The sequence below is a fragment of the Cygnus atratus genome, chromosome Z, assembly GCF_013377495.2.
Source record: "Cygnus atratus isolate AKBS03 ecotype Queensland, Australia chromosome Z, CAtr_DNAZoo_HiC_assembly, whole genome shotgun sequence".
NCBI lineage: Eukaryota > Metazoa > Chordata > Aves > Anseriformes > Anatidae > Cygnus > Cygnus atratus.
Window position 1 is genome coordinate 29,055,013 of NC_066396.1, and position 17,623 is coordinate 29,072,635.

The 17,623-nt window shown below is 34.2% G+C and overlaps 1 protein-coding gene across 9 annotated transcripts in view; it reads right to left on the reverse strand.

Annotated features, from left to right (window-relative positions):
- RFX3 (regulatory factor X3) overlaps nucleotides 1–17,623 on the reverse strand; it is a 190,408-nt gene that overhangs the window by 34,440 nt on the left and 138,345 nt on the right. For 8 of the 9 annotated variants that reach the window (XM_035565821.2, XM_050716145.1, XM_035565824.2 and 5 more), the window contains one exon: nucleotides 8,461–8,719. In XM_035565821.2, coding sequence (XP_035421714.1) covers nucleotides 8,461–8,719 — 259 coding nt within the window. Of the gene's footprint in view, nucleotides 1–8,460; nucleotides 8,720–11,782; nucleotides 12,112–17,623 lie in introns of those variants that run through there. The other variant, XM_035565825.2, reaches the window with a different exon arrangement.

Sequence of the window (17,623 nt, forward strand, 5' to 3'; positions counted from 1 at the left end):
TTCTCCAAATGCAAATGTATAAACACTCTCACATCCATTCCTCTTCTTTTCTCTTTGAGTATCAACGGATCTTTTGATGTGCCATAACAACAGCATTAAAGAATAAAATTAGAACCTAACTGTAATTTAACTGAGCAAAACCAACATCAAAAATGACAGAGACAATAGGATGCGCAATAAGAAAAGGCATATAATTAAATAGCTATATTAAATGGCCAAAACAAAAGCCACCTGTATTTTTATAACCACTTATCATTCTCCCTGTGGACTTTTTTCATGAGCCCATCCTATCCTACTTCAACAATCACAGTACTATCCAAAGATTTTAGTCATATCAGTAACAAGATTAATTAACTCTCCATATACCAGAAACTGAAAAATATTTTGATATTTGAATTTACTGCACATATAAAATTAGCTTCTTATTCTTACCAGAGTGACTGACCAATATTTTTACTGTACTAATTTTAAGAAATCATTTCTTGTTTCTTTCCTATAACTGCTTAATATTAAATATATAAAACTTTTATAGAAGTGCCTTGAGAATATGTTATTATTGTGTAAGAAAACATACTCTGACATGGCAATAATTTAATATTCTGATTTATTCTTGCTTCAGTGGAGAATACTAGGAGGTTAAAGTACTCAATCACATAGAAATGTTCGAATTTTAAAAGTATGCAATATGATAAGAAATACAAGTTTAACACATCATCTGGTAAGATCAACTCACTATATACTGTAGCTGTAGAATTTCCCTTCTACCATCAAACAACAAAGAATGCATACACATACAAATCTTAATTCTGAATCATAGGTTACTTGTTCAACAATGCTTAGTCTGCAGCTATACTACAACACTAAAGTTACATGTCCTCTTTCTCATTCCTTTCTACTGCTCATTCCACTGCATTACTCTAATTTTGTTGTTGCAACGTGTCCCATTTGTTTACAGAACCAATCTGTTAAAAAGTAGTAAGAATTACACTTGTAACGAAAAGAGGCATTACAGATCACATTCATTCCTCACTGCCATATTTCTTCAATGCTTGGTGGTGCTATGCAATTAGCCAAATAAAGAACTTTCTTTGTTGTCATTTGGGGGAATTTTGTGGCTGCGGTTTCTTTTTAAAGTAGCTTTCACCATTATTACCATTGAGGACAATAAATCTATATTTACAAATCCCCAGATTTTAAAACAAGATTTTCACCTTGTTAGGATCATCTAGTCCACTTTTTCTGCATAACGTAAGCTCATCATTGTTGGCCAACACTAACCCCACATTACTCAGTTTAAATACAAATATGATATCTTTCTGAGCTTGATGAATTAAGTAATCATCATAATCTAGGGCAAGCTTCTCAACAGAAATTGTCCTCACTACCAATTATTTTGTTCATTATTTCTAGTCTAAATTTTAGTAAAGTTATCTTTTGGCTTTATCTGACAGATCTCTCTCTCTTTAATAACAGAAACCTTCTTCCTATGTAAGCTATACACTCACCTCTTCAATGTTTTTAGCATAAAATAAGTTTAATCTGAAGACAGATTTTCCAGACACTAATTTATTCGTAATTTCATTTCTATTCAAAACAGCATGTAAGCACATATGGACATCAATTACGTAGGTAATGTAGTGTGTTTTTTTTTATTATGATATTTTGCAGAAAGAATATGAAAATAATTTTAACATTTACTTTATGTACTGCATACATACAAATAGAAGACTGATATCCTTGCATTTCTAGCAATATGCAGTGAGAGATTCCAGGTACAACTAACATTATTTGCATCTAAAATGTTAAAAGACAAAAAGAATTACACATTCATTTATTTAAGTGTATATTCATTTATTTTGATCAGTCATATATTTTAAAAAGACCAAAGTATTATTTATTAAAATGTTCTGACTGATAACTGAAATGTACACTATCATTATCACTGCAACTCCTACTGAACCATGCTAAATATTGCATGATAATCAGTTTTTACAGTAACATAAATATTGAGGGTAACATAAATATTGAGGCTGAACTAAATTAAAGCATGGTAGTCATGAAAACTATCATTTTGGACTTCACCCTCAGTTTACTTCGTTTGCCAACTAAAACGGAGCACTGGACGGAACACTGGAACAGGCTGCCCAGGGAGGTTGTGGAGTCTCCTTCTCTGGAGATATTCAAGGCCTGTCTGGACGCCTACCTGGGCAGCCTGCTCTAAGGAACCTGCTCTGGCAGCGGGGTTGGACCCGATGATTTTTCAAGGTCCCTTCCAACCCCTACAGTTCTGTGGTTCTGTGATTATGTGAAAACATTACCTTATATTCTGACACAGTTATTATTGATTAAGGGTATTTCCCTGGTGTTAACAAATATAATAGTTTGATCCCAGTACATGCATCCATAAACCTGCAATGTTCAGTCATTATGTGAATGACTGATTTGGAAGTTATTAACTGTTCTTGTTAGTTTATGCATTAGTGTTCATTAACATATTACTAGGTAAACATAATATGCATTATAATTTCAGACGTGTATAAAATAGACATAGCAAATAACTATCCCGAATCCACTTACAAAAAAAAAATAATCCATCAAACAAACAAAAAACTACTTTCCTAAGAACCAATGGCATAAGAAGCAGTACTTTTTCATGATTCAACTAATTAACACAGGGCATTTATAACTGGAAGAGCATGCATAACAGCCATAGGATGGTAAAAATCCAAAATGTTTAAGTCAGATGACTTTCTCCTTCCTAAATTTACAACTGAAAAATTGCTTTCCATGTTTATCTTCCTTGAAGGTGGTTCGCAAACAATGAGACCAATTCCACTCTCTCTCCCTAGGTCATCCAGTTCTTTCTAGGTATAATCACTATTATCTACAGCTTCAAATAGATTCTAAACTGGTTTTATTTCTGGTAATTTCTCCAATATTTGATACAAACTCTTTCAAGAAAAAACAATCTTTTGTCAAGCTTAGGTGAGAACTTCAGAGCATGTACATTCCACCTAACTCTGAAAAACATGGAAAAGTCATACACATTTTTAGGAGTTACTCAAATAAGAAAATCAAAAGTGAGAAAGAAGCCAAAAGGAATGCTGAGTTCTGATTATTGTTAAAACCAAACCTGAAAGCATGTATGTCAAGGCAGAGAGGGAGATTGGTTGTTTTAGAACAAAAAACACATTTAGTCTGAATCAGAAAGATCCAGTTCTCCAGAAAGGTAATACCTTCACACCACTGATAATGACTGTTAAAAGAATATTAGTGGCATGTCATCTTGCATCCAGCTAATGCATTTCCAAATAAAAGAAAAGGAAATAATAGAAAACTTTCTCATGGATTCAGAGACACCCATTTTGAACACTGCAGTATCAAAAAATCATTGTGTTTCACGCAATGGCTTTTATTAATAATTGGAATGCTACACTGGAATAAATCTTGTTTCCAAGAATACTCCACCTTCATTTTTGATATAAAAATACCAGAATAAATATTTGATTGCCGAAAGTGGAAACAAACTATGAGGTGCTACAAGGCTTTTTACGTAGAAAACAGACCAAAAGCCAACGAATGAAAGTTGAAGCCAAAGCCAGCAAATGGAAGCTGAAGCCAGACTAACTCAGAAGAGGAACAAGGAGAATAGGTAGGTGAAGAAGTGAGATGCAGGACAGGGTAGGTATGGCTGACCTTAGTTGGGTCATTGTCCCTTTTCCCCATATTCCTTGTGTTGTGCAAAGGGCACAGCATCACTTGAAGACATACATTGGAGCAAGGGACTCACATAGGCAGAGCAAGAAAAATTATTATGGCCACACTGCAACATAGAAAACTATCTACTGTTCTGGAACAGAGGAGAAGCCATGATGCTCCAGAGTTCTGAAGGAGAAACCAAAGCAGGGAGTTTATAAGGCACCGGATCCGCAAATCCTCCAATTATTATCCTAGTTAATTCACACTACATATTTTTTATTTTTTTTTTTAATCAATGGTAGTGATTAACCATTGTTATGACTCGTTTAAAAGAAAGAAAAAAAAATATTATTTGTCTTCTATCTGAAAATGGATGTTCTTTTTTTCTTTTCCACAAAAGGCATGTTAATGTGCTCAGCTGAAGAAGACATATGGAATTATCTTGCCAGTGTAACAGATCAGACCAGATGATCTAATATTCCTTTGCAGCAAAGAAATCTATGCATCTTCTATTTTATCAGAAATGGTTTGTTTTTTGTTAAGACGGATCCAGATAAATAACAATTCTGCCACAAATTATCAGAAATATTGAAAAATGGAGGTGGAAAGAGTTCCTCTACTGGGAAAGAGATTAATGAATAAAATTTAATCTCCAACTATTTTCTAAATGATAATCCCTTCAGCTTAGATGAAACATTTTAACATTTATTGCTTTTTGTTCTTAAAACAATAATATAATTTCAGTAGAGCTATTATAATCAGGATATGATGTCTACACTAGGCTTCCTTATATCATCCGTTATTCTCTTCCGTTAATTACATGACATGTTTTGGGTAGGTATCATCCCTTCTTTAACGATAGGAGCATATTTTGCACACTCTACTTGCTACCAGAAATAATAATTTGTGGTGATACAACATGTCCATATTAATTTTGGTTTTATTTTAATGCATATTTAGATCTGCACTGAAAGTGTCTAAATTTCTGCAACAGCATGAGTGGAGACCTCCTATAGTTGGTGATGACTGATGAATGACAACTGTATCTGCAGAACAGTCCTAAAGGTTGTTAGAAAAAAAACAAGACTAATGGGGGGTGGGGGGAAAGCCTCTCACTGGCTGACAAGCATAGCAACACCTTTACTATTAAAAACTGTATTTTTTAAAACTCATAGTATTATGAAATTTTTTGATCAGATCATTTTATATATATATATACATATATATATATATAATCACGAGAATAGCTCTTAGACACTTGTAGGTGATTTAAGTTTCATTATTAATACAAAAATTCAATTTTCAAGTTAGACTTTTAACTCTAGCTGCCCCGTCTTTAAGGATAACTACCAATTAACCAAGATCTTTCAAACAAGTTGAAACATGTAAACTCATTTCAAATGGTCAACCAGCTAGGGTGAATCATTTCTTGTTCAATGCATTCACAATCTACTTTTGAGCTATCCACATATACTGACATCAAATAGGTCAATTTACAAAGCTGTTTATCTCCCTAATATTTGACACAGGTCTTAGAATCTGAAGGCCTTTATACTTTATATATACATATATACATATGTATATATATACATATGTATACATATATATACTTTATATATACATATATACATATATATATACTTTATATATACATATATTTTTAATAAGTAGAGAAATAATTTAATAGGTGAGCACAGGATATCATGGGAAGAAGCAATGAAATCAATGGAAGCGAGATGACAGAAGAAAATGCTAAAAAATTGTCTTTATGAACTCTAACATAAGCCACTATTGTATTTATGCTGGAACAGTTAAGAAAGTGCACAAATCTTAATATTTTGGCTATAAAAACACTGTTATCACCTGCTATAGCTTGAGCAGGAGATCTTTCTTGTATAAATGTTTTAGAGAAATTAATATGAATAAAATTATGAACAAATATTCACCTTTTATTAAACCCCAAACAGAACTCACAATTATGTTAAGCCACAACAAAATAAAGTGAAGACAGACTTAAAGTAAAAAAAAAATCTACGAGTCTATTTTATTGAATACTGCATAAAAGAAATAGTGTATGTGTAGTATTGTACAATGTATTTAAACAAAACTCTATGGCAAAAATAAACAATGCTTGGTTTGTTTACATGTGGCAATAAGTAATTTCTCATTCATTTCTATATCCTTTTTCTCTACATGAAAATTCTTCAAATTTATTCAGTGTTTGGAAATATTTACTGAAATTTATAATAGCAAATCAGTTTGCATACATGTTATTTTGATGTCTCCAATAACTTTCCTATGCAAGGATGAAAAATATTATGATGATGAGGATCAAATGAGGATCACAAGTGAAACGAGCTCTAGGTCTCTAAGGTGCAATACAAATAAAACATTACATTGCTCTATTTTGCATAGTTTAATTAAGTCTTCTAGTAAAATTTAAACAGACTTTGTGTTTTAACATTACAGTTTTAGTTGAACCTTTAATGTTTCAGCTGATTCTTCAACACTTCAGCTGAACAATACATATGAAGAGCCTAAAATGATAAAATCTAAAATAAGTGTCCCACTTAATTAGAAAGAAATCCACTACATCTTACTTACAAAACTATAGTATACAAAATGAACAGTACCTTAGAAGACACTGTTTTAGTGTTAAAAATACAATTAAATCATTGTGATTTAAATATGGGTATATTTAATAATACTAACAGTTGATATTGATCTATAAAAGTTATTTAGAGCAACTAAGAGAGGTTGTTTTTTGATACATGAAGACAAAGTGTTGTTGAAAGAACAAACCTCAGATTTCGTTAAATTTGGCAAATCTGACTTCAATTTGGCAACAAAATCCAGTTCTTAGTCTTTAAAATGTAGAACAGAGTTTTGGTATCATTCAAGTGGTTCTAGCATATCCAACTTAAAATTAAGTCTACTACTCTTCATTTGTGTTTACTGGACACATTTATACCTCACTTGATTTCACATTCATATAAACATTTCATGTCTCTATTCTGTTGTCACAATAGAAAACTAAACTTGCAATGTGATATGTAAACCACAAAACTGCACATGTTCTTGTTTGAACTTATTTGAAGGAGATGACTAGTATGACTTCTAAAAGAGGCAATATTTGTATTCAAATGTGCAAAAATTTAAATCAACTACAAATACATAGGGATATCACCAGTATTTAAATATTGAAAGTAACACCACTTTTCCAATTTTACTCAGTCTAGAGACCCACCTCCTTACTTCTGACTATAGAAAGATATTCTTGTTCTACCTATGCTTGGTAATCATAAAGCCACGTAGAAAATTGCATGACATACCTTTCAAATAAGCCAAATGAACATTTTAAAAGAAAAAAAAAAGTATTGATTTAATTAAATAAATCTGAAAGAGGAATGTTGTTCTTTTCTGAAATACCTTTTTTTTTTTCTATTAAAATTATGTAAAATGCAGGCAAATGTTAGCAAACACTCTTTTCCATTTAGTCACAGAAAATAAATACAAAATTCTCTGTTACCAGCTGAAGGCTCTTGCTACATTATTGATATGTATGCTATTCACTCATTAAGAGTCTTCATAAATTTTACTCTCAGAAAATAATACTACACAGTTAAAGCAGTCTCAAAGTTTATATGAAATAATAACTTTATAGATTGTACAAAAACTGTGTATTTATCTATACCAACTGCTAAGAATCAAATTTAAGATACTTTATTGGATCATCTAAATTATCCAATGCTGTAGTAAATGTTCATCATTATTGCAAATAAAACTTAAAAGAATACTAGATTTTTACTTGTTACACTAGTTCTTAAATATGAAGTCCCTTCATTTCATAGTCCTTTAGACTACTGATAAATCAGTATTATTAATCATGTGTTATCTCCACTGGGACATTATTCAAATCTTCTTACTCTGTATCTCCCAGTCCTACTCCCCATTACTTCCAAATCTCTGCAACCACATCAAAATACCCAGAAGAATTAGGTAAAAGTATTCATTATGGCCATTTTCTTAATGGGAATTAGGACAAACTGAGCTCTTAAGGCAAAGGCCTGTGTTTAAAGTGTCCACAATAGTATCTATCACAATTATAACAGCGTGCACCTTCCCATAGCATTGTAAGACACTTCCGTGATGAGCTTCTTTTCCACAACACATGTTTAAGAAATGTCATGGATGAGTAAGAACAAAGTAGTATTCTGAACAAACAAATGCAAATATTTTGAAATAAGCTACCAGACATACACTAATATTGAGAAACAAACAAACAAACAAATAAAACTACAAATGCAGGGAAGTTACTTATAAGTTACATTATTTGATATTTACATAATATTTACATATCTTAACATAATTATAATCAAAAAGATTGCTTTTCCTTTTTTTCAAAAAAAAAGTGTTAAATGAGGCTGGTTGAATTCCCCTACAATATTCAGCTCAGACATACTACTTTGTGAGCATTCCCAAAGTTTTCACACGTATCACTTGCATGCAAAAATTTAACCTGGAAGACGTACATATTTGCAACCCATCAAGGGAAAGGTCTCTTTGTGTTTAGGTTTCACTCCTGTATCTTGTTCGTACATGCATTTATTTCTTATATTACACAGAAAGTACTGTATAGTACTTACTCTGCTAGCATAATATTGCTGTATGTTCTATCACAAACATTATATCAGCCTGAAAGAACAACTTAGTGACTAAGAAACTAGTCCCAGAGATTTCACATCAGTCTGAAATACTTACTGTAGCTGGGGAAGTCCGTGTTGTATGAGTCACTGAATGACCAGAATTTTCCATTGAATTGCCAATCAGATAGGTCCCTCCTGAGCTGCTAATGAGTTGTCCTCCTGTGACACCCATCTGAATCCCTCCAGTGCCCACCATGCTATGAGAGGAGACCACTGTTGTCACCTGTGCAGAACTTCCTTGAGTATCAAAATAATTTCCCCCAGTGTTTTGGCTGTACATCTGGGTTTCTGTGTATGGATAAGTTGTAGATCGGCTTCAAGAAAAGAAAACAAAAGGAAAAGAAATTATTTGTATTGTTCATTTAACTGAGGGAAATTTTGTATTTGTAGAAATGTGTGTGCAATAGATATAACCAAATTAAATAAGATTGGCAAACAATCCCTGCCTCCTCAGAGAACAACATTTCATCACGTCAAAGAACTAAATAACTAATTTAGTGACAACATTAAACCAAGTATTCAACAAATCTTATGGACAAGTTTGTTAGTCTTACCTGAAGAGGAGTGGAGAAGGGAAGTATGACCAAAATTGAGGAAACAGAAAGAGCTCATACAATTATTAATAAATTGTAAAGCAATTTATTAAGCTCCATGGTTTTTTTTTTTTAACTCTACCATAAAATTTTGAATGTTAGTCATCTTACACACTTTTCATACTGTGCATGTCGCAAAATTGTGAACACATCATACAAATGTCAGCCAAGAAAATCCAACATTCAGGAATCTTATGTTAATTATCAATTTTGAATTTTTCATAGCCCTTTGTTGAAGCTTGAAATTCTGAGCTCACTGGTATTTTAGTACATGCAGTTATTTTTACAGGGTAAATTTAAAATTTTACATGAACTAATATTAAGATGAAAAATTGCATTTAAGAAATAAAACCAAACCAAAACTATCACTTGTAAAAAGGTCACAAAGAAGTTTAAGGTGTGCAGCAGTAAAATGTTTAAATCACTTCTAACTATGAAACATATGCCTCATTAACCAGTTTACCACAAAAAAACATTCAGCTACTGAAACCTTTTATCATATGTTTCACATTCTTAACCACTCATCTTGAATCATTATAATCTATTATAATCTATATAATCTATTTATAGTTATTGAATATGTACTTGCTTCTGTGTACAGAGTTTGATCATCACCATATTTCAAAATTGTTAATTCTGTAGCATTCATTAGTTCAAAGCCAAATTCCTTATTTTGGAAATGTCTGCCTGAAAATTTTATCTTTTTTCCCCGACTGCTACGATTTGTATCTTGGCAAGCATGACAATAGAAAAGTCAAAAGGTAAAAAACTTAAACTAAGTTTACTTAACCGTTAATTTTCTAGATTAAACATAAAATTCTGTAGTATTGCTTGTAATCAATTTACAATACTATTTTGAATTTCAGGGTTTCCCATTAACTTGTATTTGCTTACGCTGAGATGCAGTCTTTCCAAGTAATTACATTTTAACAGTAGCAAGATTCAAAAAAAAGATGAGAGGTGCCCAATCTCTTCATAAGTCTCCAATTTGTATATTATAATCATATGAACTACAAAATTATATGAAAACACGCAATGAACAAGTTCAACAAAAAATTTCAGCTGCTTTTATCCAAGAGTACAAGAAGAGGAGGAAGCAGCATTCATTCTTTTATACAGTCAGTAGGTGATTAATACACTTGTCCAGGAATTAGATGTATTTTTTTTTCAGTTAACCAAATAAGAATTAGTTTCTTATCACAATATAGAAAAGGTAATGGAAATTTACTGTTTGTTGTTCTGTTTTTTAATTATGGAAACTTACACAAGATTAATTAGTTAGTAAACAACTGAGATAATGATTTCTTCTTTAACTTCAGCAAACCATTACTTTTAAAGAACTGAAGAACATTTGACACCTTATCAACAACCGAAGTCAGAACTTCTGCTATGGCTGCAGACTTCAAAGACCTACAGAAACTACAAAAGTTTACTTTTAAAATCCTCAAAGTTTTATAAGCCTCATACTGCATTATTTCCTCTCACCTCTCCTTAATGTACTTAAATGTTTTCATTTTTATTTTGAGTATTTCAAAAGCTTTTTTATCAGCTGCATGAAACTTGAAGTTAACCTAAAAGACATGCCTTGCAGTCTACTGAAAACAAACATAAACAGTTTGTTTAGGGACAATACTCATGTGGGCAGTTAATTTTTTAATATTTCTTTTGGAAATCTAACATCAGCTAATGTTTGCATTGCAATAGCCTATGCATGTGTTAGGCAACCATGCAGGTACTGATTCACCTGTTTAATCAAGCCAAGGTATTATTGTGATATTGCTTACCTTGTGATGAACAAGATAACTGCTAGCAGAGCTGATGTTGCATGTGCCTTAGAGTCACACAATTTAGATCATGAACAGTGATATGCAGCATTTAGTAATGGCGGAAGCTCAGGGTAAAAAACACTTCATCCTAATGTTTGTGAAAGGAGTGAGCACTGTAAATCCACCCTCTCCCCACTCCCACCTCCCTGCCCCCAAAGAAATACTCCACTAGGTATTAGCACAGTAAGAAAATGAATGAAAGGCAACGCCACTGCTGTCAGTAAAAATAGTTATGGCTAGAGGAAATAGACTGTCCAAAGGACATGAGCAAGATGTCACATATGCTACTTGCAGAAGTAAGTAAATTCAAGAAGCAGTTCTTTGGAGCAATGCAAATGCTAGAGAACGCCCAACGTTTCACAAAAAAAGTCACAATCTTCCTGTAGATGGAGAGGGAAAAGGAAATGCTTGTTTGCTTTTACCTTGTTCAGATATGTATATCATACATAGTCTCTAAGTAAGGACTGATTGTATCACAACACCTACATCTGCTTATAACTACTCCTTATCACTGGATCAAGAGCAACCTTTGGGGTAGATCAACAGGTCAGATAGATCCCAAGACAAACACACTCTTGCCTTTGTTCTAACAACCATGTTTACAGCTGATTCTTTAAAAACACATGATTATTGGAGATGATTAGCAAACCTTTAGCAACAGAGATCAAAAGGGTAATTAAAAGTCAGACACAAGTGTTATTACTACATGCAATAATAACTGCAATCTACCAAAGAGCCTTTTAGCTTAACCAAAATACAAACTAATTCAGTTGTAAACAAAAAAGCATATCCTATACCAACTGGATGAGATGATGTTTTGGAAAGTAGTGACTCAAAGGTTTTAACTTCAATGCTTACGATAATATGAACTCTTACCACAAAATTATGTAAAGAGAAAAATACGTTATACCCTTTAAACACACGTAAAGGATAATTTGAAATAAGGTAGTTATCCTACCTCTCCACAGCACTTGTAGTACAAACATGCAGTATGTTCTCAAATTATCTGACATAAATCATATAGTCATTTCTTTCTTCTTACAAAGGCTGTCACAACCATCCTATGCCTTATTTTCTTCAACAGTTGCATATAAAGATCCTCTAGGGACTAGATAACCTCAACGTAACTGAAGTCTTCTGGATCTTTACGAGAATACCTTGGTGATATACTGGGGCTTGAGATACAAGATAGTAAACAGAATCTAAATCCACTGAAAAATTATGAAATTCAGTGTTTATTGGAATGTAACATTAGAAAGTTCATTAGAATTCCTAAAAAACTTGAAGAATTTCCAGAAGTTGTGCAAACTAGACAATATTTACACCAAGAGCATGCCACGCAAAGTTAGAAACATTGAGTGAATTCCATCTAGATTAAAGAATCCAAGAACATGTGTCCAATGTTCAGATCCCACACTGGAAATTAACGAGACCAGCATGAGTTGGACGAGGATTGTGAAGTACTATAGGTTGAGGCACCATCTATTATACTTTATTGCTTACAAACATTTTACGATGATTTCCAAAAAACATAATGCTAGAAAAAAAACACATGGAGTTGTGTTATAAAGTTCTTAATAAAAGTATACTTCTGGCAAATGAAAACAGAAAGCAGTAATTTCTAAATTCAGTAAGCCCTTGCACTGACATTACCAATTAAGTGCAATGTCCTCAATTTTATTAGACATTGACAATAATACTACTAAGCTTAGTTTTTAGAGACACTTCTGTCTCTTCAAAGACACTGACACTTTGAATAAAGGAGATAAATAAAACAATGCTGAAGAAAGAGTAAATCTTGCTATCACTCTCCCTTAGTTTTCAGAGTGCACATGCACACATGGGAAATCATTTATTCCCAGCTGCATCTACTATTCGGTTCTATGTGTATGTCAAGACTCTGATCTATTTACTACTACAAATCTGTGCTCCTGCCACCCCATCATGTCTCAGTATTTACATGAACTGATCATAGCCCTAAATTTTCTTTGAACAAATAATTGATGAGATAGACTCACCTTTCCCATATTTATATTTGCCTAGAAAGCATCACCTACTGAATTATGCCAGTTTTATTTCTGGCTTGGAAATGTTTGCTTTGGTGAAGGATTTTTCCATCACTCTACATCTTAGTACAAAAAAAAAAAAAAAAAAACAAACAACCACAAACCGGATTAATTTCCTATTCCATGAACTGTTTAGAAGTCCAGACAAGTTAACTCAAGTACAGTTTGTGATTGTTTTAAATTAGGTCTTAATTTTAAATTATATTCCAGTAACTTTTGTGACTTGCAAAATAAGGAATTAGGAATTGACTTCTTGTCATCAATTACAAGCACTGATGAAGAAATAGCAAGTATCTGATAGAACGCACACTGTCTTTTAGCTAAAGATGTATACCTTCATACTGTATAACTTGAAATATTAGCCGCCCTTCACAGTGGCTGTGCAACGACTCAGTGTCAAATGTTTTATTTTTCTGTAATTCTATATTGTAAACAAACAAGTAGTGTAATAATCATCTTGTTAATCTAGTAATAACCTCAAAAATACTGAAATGGGTTTTCTTATGGATTGCTTATATAGCTTAGCAGGCAGGCATCTAAGTATTTTTTGCTGTCATCTCTGTAACGAAATCTGTAGTGAAATCATAGTTAATGGTACTTAATTAACTATGGTATTATTTACTGGGATATTAAATATAATAAACAGTAGATGAGAATTAACATTTCAAATATTTCAGCTGTGTACCAATATAAACATGCCATTATTATTTAAAAGGAGAGGAGCTAATACTTATGATCAATGCTGTGGTATTGCAATATGGAAGAAAACCTCTGAGTATGAAAGCCAAGAAAGTCAATTTCCCATCAGAACAATATTCTGAAATTTATTTAACATTTTAGCATATTATTGTGGTCCTGAAGCTGATGGTGAATTTCATGGAAACTACAAAGAACAGAATCAGTCATCTAATGTGCATGTGCAAGACAGCTGGTGGATCAGACCCAGTCAGCATGGGCTCATGAAGGGCAAGTCCTGCCTGACCAACCTCATCTCCTTCTATGACCGGGTGACGCACCTGGTGGATGAGGGAAAGGCTGTTGACAGAGTCTACCTAGACTTCAGCAAGACCTTTGACACAGTCTCCCACAGTATTCTCCTGGAGAAGCTGGCAGCCCATGGCTTGGACAGGCACACTCTTTGCTGGGTCAAAAACTGCCTGGAAAGCCAGGCCCAGAGAGTGGTGGTGAACGTCCAGCTGGTGACCGGTCACCCGTGGTGCTCCCCAGGGGTCGGTGTTGGGGCCCATCCTCCTTAATATCTTTATTGATGATTTGGATGAGGGAATTGAGTGCACCCCCAGTAAGTTTGCAGATGACACCAAGTTGAGGGGCAATGTCGATCTGCCAGAGGGTAGGAAGGCCCTGCAGAGGGACCTGGACAGGTTGAATCGATGGGCAGAGGACAGTGGGATGAGATTCAACATGGCTAAGTGCCGGATCCTGCATTTTGGCCACAACAACCCCATGCAGCGCTACAGGCTTGGGGCAGAGTGGCTGGAAAGCTGTGCAGAGGAAAGGGATCTGGGGGTGCTGATTGATGCTCACCTGAACATGAGCAGGCAGTGTGCCCAGGTGGCCAAGAAGGCCAACGGCATCCTGGCTTGTATCAGGAATAGTGTAACCAGCAGGACTAGGGAGGTGATCGTCCCCCTGTACTCAGCTCTGGTGAGGCCGTACCTCAGGTACTGTGTTCAGCTCCGGGCCCCTCACTACAAGAAAGACATTGAGGCCCTGGAGTGTGTCCAGAGAAGGGCTACGAAGCTGGTGAAGGGCCTGGAACACAGGTCCTATGGGGACCAGCTGAGGGAACTGGGGTTGTTTAGTCTGGAGAAGAGGAGGCTCAGGGGAGTCCTTATTGCTCTCTACAACTACCTGAAAGGAAGATGTGGGGAGCTGGGGGTTGGCCTCTTCTTGCAGATAACTAGTGATAGGACTAGAGGGAATGGCCTCAAGTTGTGCCAGGGGAGGTTCAGGTTGGAAATTAGGAAAAATCTATTCTCAGAAAGAGTGGTTAGGCATGGAACAGGTTGCCCAGGGAGGTGGTGGAGTCACCGTCCCTGGGGGTGTTCAAGGAAAGGTTTTATGTAGTACTCAGGGACATGGTTTAGTGTGTAATACTGGTGGCAAGGCAATGATTGGACTAGATGATCTTGGAGGTCTTTTCCAACCTTAATGATTCTATGACTCCATGATTCTTATATGAACAGAAGGTCTCATTGCAGCCAATGCATTGCTGCAGCCTCTGGAGGTTTTGTCTCCTTTCTCCCCACAAAGAAATCTACTCCTGTAATAAGAATATTGATTCAAGGCTTTTTAATAACAGATCAAATCCCAGTGAAGTCTTCCACAAAAGCGTTCTCAATTGGTCTAAAGACAGCCAGAGATGGAAGAACTGATTAAACTGTAAATCACTGTTTCTTTCCATCAATCAAGTTAAATTGCCAAAATCAAAGTTTAAAACCTACACTATAAGAGTGTAATACATTTGTAACAAGAGAACAAAAATCCAAGGTAAGCAATTTGCTCCATAACAATGAATAGGTGACCTTCATTGATGATACCTAGTAAATTAAGATGCAATATAGAAATGGAAATCACAGAAAAATGAATGAGGTGTAGACCCTGCTAGAAAACACATAAAATAGTTGCAAGTGGATCCAGTGTAAGTAGAAAGCCTCCAACCATCCATCATACTTTTCCAGGCATAGCAACTGTGGTGGTGATAACTGGCTCTAACCCTTTCTCAGATGAAAGTCATTGGCCATCATATACACAGGGGTAGTGGAAGGGTAAGCATAACACCAGAGAAAAAAAGAGACTAGCAAGTACGAGAAAGATACTTAGGAAGCTAGTAATTTTAACTGCAGTCATAATTCTCTGATCAGACAGTTATACTTCAATTAGAGTAATAGTAAATTCTTGGTTTCACCCATAATCTACACATGTTGTAGTACAACAAATTGGTGAAGAATGACCAATTCAATTTGGATTCAACAGCATTATCAATTCTTAGACAATCCCACCAATTAAATCCCTCTTTGCCACACCAGAATTATCAGAAAAAAAAGTCTGGTTTTAGATTAATTAATTAGATTGCATACATTAGTAAATATTACAGTTTGAGTAGGAAAAAAGTTCATGCCTAGAAAAAGGGTCTCACTTGGCTTCTTAATCTATGTGCAACCACAATATACTTTCGCTATCTATTTTAAAACTCCAGGTAACCTGCACATCACAACAATGCATTTTTGCTTTAAGATAGAGTGACATGCTTGACAAGCAAAAGTGTTATTAACAAGACACAAAGGTAGATAACATCATTCAAATATTCTCATATTTTATATAAAGTATGTGACAAGCTGCAGGTTACACCCCTTGTATCATCATTATGCCCACAATTATAATAAAACCAAATAGTGTTTAAGTGTAGACAAATCATGATATAAAATGTGTGGGAAGAACTGTGTTATATGAATACTACATTTGCACCTGACAGACTGTGAAAGCCAACAAGCTTCCTATCATTAGAATCAAAAGAATCAGTAACTATTTTCTCCTAGATATTCAAAGCTCATCCTTTGTTGCTATCATATATGGGCTTAAATCAATGTTAGCGCGCGTGTTCTTTATTTCAAAATAAATAACAACTCATTCATCAGACATACTGTAACTTTTTACTTAAGTAATCCCTGTATACTGAATTAATGTCCTAACCCTTCACTATGGGTTGCAGACTTCTTATTCCACTGCTAAAGCAGAACTATGATTTAATAGATTATACAGTATATTCTGTATATACTTTGAGTTAGAATTAAGACTTTGATTTAGCATAGTCATAAAATAAATCAAATAAATAATCATATGAAAATAATGAAAAAGACAAAGTAGCGGTCACTCTACTCAATCACATCATTTACAAACCAAACTCTATTTTCTGAAAGTTAAATTGACAAATTCTAGAGTAGGAATAAGGAGATAAATTGGATCTAATACAGTTCCATCAATTTTTCAGGATCCAAAAGGCTTGTCTTTCACAGATTTCAGTATGATGGATAGAAAAGGATGAACCGCAATCTGAACACTTGCCTCAATATTTTTAGCAAAAGAAAGGCTGGCCCCTGTGTTTTCTATCACAGCAGAACTCAACACAGTCTATGCCAGTTTTGTTTAGGGATGTAGTGAGCTTTTGATTCACTTCCAAAAACTTTCAAATGTCAATTCCACATTGATGTAGCTCTGAATAAGCAAATCTAGTGGCAAAACAAGAAGAGGAGAAACAGATACTATTTTTTATTTTATTTTATATAAATCATGTAACTTAAGTTATGTTAAAAACAGCAAATAGAAGAAAAATTCTTTATGCTCTGAAGGAAGCTAGCCAACAGCAACCTAGGGTCCCATTCCTGACAAATGAATGGCATTCCAACATGTAGTACATATACTCAATAACTTTAATTTATATCAACAACATTTTTCCATTCTTAATCTGCAGTATAAAAGTATAAGGGAAAATGAATTTCTCAAGATACAGTCTTTAAAAAATTTTGAATACAAACACAGAGTGGCCCTATTCTCCATGGAAGAAGCCAAAATCTCTAGGTTAAAGTTCCTAAAAATTCTGGACAAGAAATCATACCACTGGCAAAGTCTTCTTCTATGTGAGGGAGAGACAATCTGGATTAGGCTCACTTGCTAAGAAGAATGCTCTTATTGACTAGGGAAATTTTTTATAT